Consider the following 6,881-nt stretch of genomic DNA (forward strand, 5'->3'; position numbering starts at 1 on the left):
ACCCCCCAGGGGGGATGGCCATGCCGCAATCCCTTCTCCTCCGTTCTCCTCTCGGGATCTTGGGCACGCACGCACACGCGCCCGGCGTGAGTTTTAAGCCACCGGGTCCGGGACGCGAACCATGGTCGACTATGTGGGAGTCCAGCAACATAGCCATTACACTAACTGCTGGTTCCCAAAAGTTTATTTCTTAAAATTCACTTGGTATGCTGTAGTGATACACAGTGCTTCGATGTACATTAAAAAAAATTATTTCTAGCATGAATGTGTGTGAGAGAGAGACAGAGACAGAGACAGAGAAACAGCACTCCCAACAGGATCTTGAAACCATGATTCACCCCCAGCCTCAGCCAGCCGCAGATCATGGGCAAGCATGTGCCCAGCATATTCAGGGAGGTCTCCAGACATAAGCCAGGAAACTCCCCCTGTGGGATGTGCCACAGAGTACCAAGTTTTACTGCTGTGTCACTGGCCACAAGGGATAAAAGGACTTGACTTCAGGTCACATGATAATCTGATGACTGAATGAGTTGCAGATATCTAGTTTGGCATCACAAGTGCTGGGCCCCATTTTGCTCTGGCCACATCAGCAATGCTTACCTTGTGGCATGTTTTCAATTTCTGAAACCGTGATGTAAGTCTAAACAGTGTACCAACATTCCTTATGTAATGGGGCTGGCAGGCAGCATGGTAGTTAAGGTGCAGGGCTCCCACATCGCCAACTATGATTTAAGTCCTGGATCTGATGGCTTCCTTTCTTGCTTTCGCTCTCTCCCTCTCTGGTCAAATTTTAAAAATCAATAATAGGGACCAGCAGTTAGCATAATGGCTATGTCGCTGGACTCCCATGTAGTCGACTGTGGTTTGAGTCCCAGACCCGGTGGCTTAAACTCACGCCGGGCGCGTGTGCGTGCATGCCCAAGATCCCGAGTGGAGAATGGAGGAGAAGGGATTGCGGCGTGACCATCCCCCTTGGGGGGTGATTTCTCACTTTCTGTCTCTCTGTCTCTCTCTGTCTTTCTGGTGAGCACACGTGCCCTATAGCAAAAACCTCTCTAATAAAAAATGTTTTTAAAAAATCAATAATAATGATAAGTTAAAGAAATAATTTTTTTTTAAATCCCTACAAGATAAAATAGTATTGTTTTGTGACACTGTTCCTATACTAACCACATGCTGTTACTGCTAATAAATCTAGAAGTTTGTTTGGAGAGGAGGGGGTTAAGAATAGGCTTTGTGTTTTTTTAAGATTTATTTACTTAATTTTATTTATCATTATTTTTTTTAAATTTGCTACAAGGCACATGTGCTCACCAGAGAGCGAGAAAGAGAGGGAGAGTGAGAAAGTAAGCCACCCTTATCTTTCTGTAAAGAGATAAAGGAAAGTGAGAAATTAAGCAACAAGGAGTGGAAACAGTCAGCCATGTGGGAGTCCAGCACCCCAGCCACCATGCCACCTGCTGGCCCCAAGAATATGTGTTGTTTTTTTAAAAATATTTTTTATTTTATTTAATTTTATTTGTTATTATTATTTATTTTTTAATTTGGCCAGAGACAGACAGCTTGATAGAGAGGAAGCAAAAGCAAGAAAGCAAGCCATCAGGTCCAGGACTCAAACTGTGGATGGCCATATGGGAGTCCAGTGCCTTAACCACCAATACCACCTGCTGGCCCCAAGAATATGATATAATTATTTTTTTAGAGGTTTTTTCTATAGGGTGTGTGCACTTGCCAGAAAGACAGAGAGAGACAGAGAGACAGAAAGCAAGAAATCAACCACTGGGGAGATGGCCACACCGCAATCCTTTCTCCTCCATTCTCCTCTCAGGATCTTGGGCACACACGCACGCACACGCACCCGGTGTGAGTTTAAGCCACTGGGTCTGGGATTTGAACTGTAGTCAACTACGTGAGAGTCCAGAGGCATAATCATTACGCCAACTGCTAGTCCCTATTTTATGATTTTTTAAAAGGTTTTTGCCATAGGGTGCACATGCTTGCTGGAGAGAGACAGAGACAGTGAACGTAAGAAATCATCCCCCAGGATGGCCATGCTGAGATCCCTTCTCCATTCTCCTGGGATTTTGGGTATGCACGGACATGAGCCTGGTGTGAGTTTCTAGTCACCAGGTTCGGGACTTGTACTGTGATCAGCCATGTGGAAATCCAGTGCCTTAACCACTATACCATTTGCTGACCCCTTAAGAATATGTTTATTTTTATAAATTATAATATGGCTACACAATGAAAGGTTATGTAGCTATTTATTTATTACTTTTTTAAATAATTATTTTCATTTAGCTGTATTTATTTGTTTATTTTTAATTTGACCAGAGAGGGACAGAGAAAGAGAGAGAGAGAAAGAGAAAGTGAGAAAGGAAGCCTTCAGGTCCAGGACTCAAACGGCGGTCGGCCACGTGGGAGGTTCGTGCCCTTAACCACCACGCCACCTGCCAGCCCCAATGCAGCTATTTAAAAGGAGATAAAGATATATGACTTATAGGAAATATCATCAAGATGTGACACCGAGAAAAGCAAGTCGTTAAACAAACGAAGAGCATGCTGCGGGCCTGACTGATGTGACTATACCATCACAGCTTGGAAGCATTACCAGAGAAACAGGGAAATGCTGGAAGGAGAAAGAAAAAAGAGGGAGTGAAGGGATAACTAAAAGGAGGATGAGTAAGAAAAGAAGAAATGGGAGAGAGAAAGGGAAAAAGCAAATCAAAAAATAAAGATCATGTGGTGGCATGTAAATGACACTAAATACCTGAGGACCACCCATTCATTTATGATATAAATATTTATGTTTCCATTCTAAACCTCTGTATTTTGGTCTTGTTTGTTTTTCTCCAGTTTTGCTCTAGGGCACATACACTCACTGGAGATGGGGATTAGGAAGGCCAAGAGAGAAATCACCCCCCAGGGAGGATGGCCATGCTACAATCCCTTCTCCTCCATTCTCCCATTGGGATCTTGGGCACGCACACACACTCTGCATGTTTTTCAAGCTGACTGGTGTGGAACTTGAACCATATGGCCATCCACATGCAATCTAGCTGCCTTAACCTCCACACTATTGGTTGACCCCCTCTGCTTCTTTAAGTTTGTTTTCTTCCTCTGATTCCCATATTTCATTGTCTATAATTCACTTGATCTGATAGGTTCATTATTTCTTCCATTTTTCTCTTTCTTTCTTTCTTTCTTTCTTTCTTTCTTTCTTTCTTTCTTTCTTTCTTTCTTTCTTCCTTCCTTCCTTCCTTCCTTCCTTCCTTCCTTCCTTCCTTCCTTTCTTTCTTTTTACATTTGTTTTTGCTAAAGGGCACATGGGCTCACTGGAGAGAGACCGAGATTGGTAGAGAGTAGGAAAGTGAGAAATCACCCCACCCAGGGGACTGGTCATACCACAAATCCTTCTCTTCCATTCTCCTCCTGAGATTTTGGGCACAAACACACAAGTGCCTGGCAGGTTTTTCAAGCCACTAGGTCTGGGACTCGAACAATGCAGTGGGCCATGTAGGATCCATTCATCTGAACCTTTGTGCTGGGGGGCCACCTTGGAGATCTTCTCTGGTCTGTTAATACTTCTCTGAGGCAGTTTTGAAAAAAAGACCAAGTCTAGGCCTGATTCCTAGCCGGCTGAATCAGAATCTCAAGGGTTTGTGCCAAGGGAGCATTTCTATTTTTATTTTGTTTATATATTTATGTATTTATTTGAAAGATTTTTGCTATAGGGCAGGTGTACTCACAGGATACACAGAGAGAGAGACAGAGTGAGAAATTCCTCCCCCCTCCCCCCAGGGGAGATGGCCATGCCACAATCCTTTCTCCAATCCCTTCTCCATTCTCCTCTTAGGATTCTGAGTATGCCTGGCATGAGTTTTAAGTCACCACATCTGGGACTCGAACTGCACTCAACCATATAGGAGTCCAGCACCTTAACTACTATGATGCCACCTGCTGGCTCCACATCTCTATTTTTAAAGCTCCACCAGTGACTCCAACTGTTCAGCTAAGATTTAGAAACACAGCTCTGGTCTCACTGTTTCATTTTACAGATAAGGACGGAGAAGCTCAAAGGGCTGAGGGTACTTGCCTAAGGTTGTTCTACCAGTTACATGGTGTCTCCCAAGTCCCAACTGCTGATCCAAAGTTCTTCCTACCATGCTCTTTTGCTTCCTCTTCTAGAACTTAGGGGTTTGCTGAAATTAAAGGTATACAAATTAGAGGCAAGGGAGAAAGGCCAGAGTCCATCAGTAAGGATTAGTAGGGCACTTCCTGAGAGTTCAGGTCAATCATGGGCTCTCTGAGGAGAGTTCTACCTAGGACATAGCTTCTGCTGAGTCTTAGTGATGGCAGGGCTGTCAACTGACAAAGGAGATGGTTACTACTGCAGTGCATATTAGTCCTGCCTCGGGCAGGTAACTTGCTCATGACTTAGCTTCGCCCATGACAGAAGACTTTCATTGACAAGTGTTCTCACTTTCAGGAATTTAATCACATTAAAGCAAATGATAACGGGAGCAGATCAGTGTTTCTTAGTATTTGAGTTGGGGTGAGAGTAACAGGTGGTTGGGAGGTAGAGGTGAGGGGAATCACTGGTCTCATTTGACAATTAATAGAAACTAGTTCCCCATTATCTCTAGTTTACTGTTATTCTATTTTTTTACTTCTAATTTTTTTCTTCCTGACTTTAAAAAAGACACTTCTTTCTGGAGAGGTTTTTTTGTTTGTTTGTTTTGTTTTTTTTTTCCCACTATAGGGCGCCTGCGCTCGCCAGACAGACAGAGAGAGACAGAGAGACAGAGAGCGAGAAATCACCCCCCAAGGGGGATGGCCACGCTGCAATCCCTTCTCCTCCATTCTCCTCTTGGGATCTTGGGCACGCACGCACATGCACCGAGTGTGAGTTCTAAGCCACCGGGTCCCGGACGTGAACCACGGTTGACTACGTGGGAGTCCCGCGACATAGCCATTACGCTAACTGCTGGTTCCCAAAAAGACACTTCTTTCTGAGCTCATTTGCCCCATTTAAGAAACAAGGTGTAACAGAGGTGGTCATTTAAATGTTGCACATAATTTCTGAGGATTCACCGATTCCTCTCCCACCCCTGTCCAAGTTCATTCATAGACCACCCCAACTAAGATCTCCTGGACTACATGGTTTTGAAACTCTATTTTAGTGTTTCTCCCTGTGGTCCAGGGACCACAGAATCAGAATCACTTAAGAGTGTTAAAAGCAACAAAGAAGTGAACAAAAAAAACCAGACTTGTGGGACTGCTACAGACCTACTGCTTCAGAATCTTTGGGAAATGAGGTACAGGAATTTCTGTGTTTAAAAAAAAAAAACCCAGATGATTATTTTGGAAACTAACATTTGGGAGTCAGAGCTTTATTCCAACTCGGGATTTTTATGGTTTGTGAATGAGTTCATCTGTTGAGTATTTTAGGTTTTGTCTGTTCACCTGTCAAGTATACGGAACAGTAGGTTTAGCACTCCTTAGAGAATAATTTATCTACATAGGAAAAAAAAAACATGTAGAAGGGTGTTAACAGTATCTCTCTCTTGGTAGTGGGATTATGGGTGATCTTTAACTTTTTCCTGTTATCTTTCTGTTTTTATTCCTCCGTCAGTTTTCTCTTCCTGTCTTTAAAAAAGACGCTTCTTCTTTCTGTGCTCAATTTCCCCATCTGAGAAACAGGATGTGACTCGGTGAACTTCAAGCCCTCGTCCTGCTTGGTGGTGAGCCACTCTGATAGCTCACTAGCTCCCTTCGCCATCTCCTAGCATGAACCGCATATGTAACAATCGCGTTTGGAGAATAATCATGCATTATTTCTGTATGCATTACTTCGAGATGCCTAGCAACTGTGTTGACGCCAGTCAAAATGATTCCTTTCTTCCTCTAGGAGCCGGAACCGAAATGATCTGCAGCTCTTAAAAGTTCAGCCTCTGCCTTTAGCCTTAGATTGTGCCGTCCGCGCACACCTCGCCTGGGTCTAAGAATGGTTGTGAACCAAAAAGCCAGGGCGTGGTCGCTCCGCCCACCAGCCCCGACATCACCTCCCCTCTCGCTGCTTTCAAGCGCAGGAATTGGTTGGGAACAAGAAAGAGCCCCGCCCTTAGTCTTATGACTCGCGCTGAAGTGCCGATTCCTGGCTTTTGCAGCGTCGTGGTCGGTGGTCAGCGGTGCTCTCGTCCCAGGGCCAGCGAGCCTTTCCCTCGGTCGTGCTGCTCTCCCGCCGCCGCCGCTGCCTCCTGCGCTGCGGGATCATGGTGTGCTTCCGTTTCTCTACGGTTCCGGGCTCGGGGCTCGTTCTGCTCTGCCTCATCTTGGGTGAGTAGTCGGGGCCCTCCGGCTTAATCTCCCAGCCTGGGCCCGGGGCGACAGTTCAAAGGCCACAACCTGAAAGACTGGTCTGGGGGGGAGGGGGTGGAGAAGCTTGGCAGCTGACACTGGGCGGCGGCGGTTGGCCCGGGGAGGACGAGCGGTGACCTAGAGAAGGCCTGACCCAGGGATGGCAGGGAAGGAGGGCCCATGAGAGTAACCGAAGGGGCAAGTCAGGAGGGGTGAACGCCGAGGGAGCTGGCCGGGGAGAGGACTGAGTGGAGGAGGTCGGGTAAAAAGACCAACTTGGGGAAGACACTGAGGAGTCAGCGTAGGAGGGCGCTATATGCAGATTCGGGGGCGGCCGAGATGATTAGCAGGGTCCTGGTTTCCCGGGATCAATGTAGACTTTTGAAGATTGTGGCCAAACTATGGGGTGAGAAAGAAAATTGGGAAGGAAGGGGTAGGGCTTCCGTGGAGAAGCAGAGGGAAGAGTGTGGGTGGGGGGGCAGATAGGACAGTAGAGGCTGGGGGGGAGGGGGAGGAATGGG

General features: G+C 46.0%; 1 protein-coding gene across 2 annotated transcripts in view; it reads left to right on the forward strand.

Annotated features, from left to right (window-relative positions):
- The first annotated feature begins 6,144 nt into the window (after positions 1-6,144).
- Positions 6,145-6,881, forward strand: part of LAMP2 (lysosome associated membrane protein 2) — a 64,603-nt gene continuing 63,866 nt past the window's right edge. The window contains exon 1 of one of the 2 annotated variants that reach the window (XM_006165210.3): positions 6,145-6,339. In XM_006165210.3, coding sequence (XP_006165272.1) covers positions 6,276-6,339 — 64 coding nt within the window. In that variant the 5' untranslated portion in view covers positions 6,145-6,275. The remainder of the gene's footprint in view (positions 6,340-6,881) is intronic. The other variant, XM_006165209.3, reaches the window with a different exon arrangement.

The sequence above is a fragment of the Tupaia chinensis genome, unplaced genomic scaffold (assembly GCF_000334495.1).
Source record: "Tupaia chinensis unplaced genomic scaffold, TupChi_1.0 Scaffold143826_1, whole genome shotgun sequence".
Classification (NCBI taxonomy): Eukaryota; Metazoa; Chordata; class Mammalia; order Scandentia; family Tupaiidae; genus Tupaia; species Tupaia belangeri.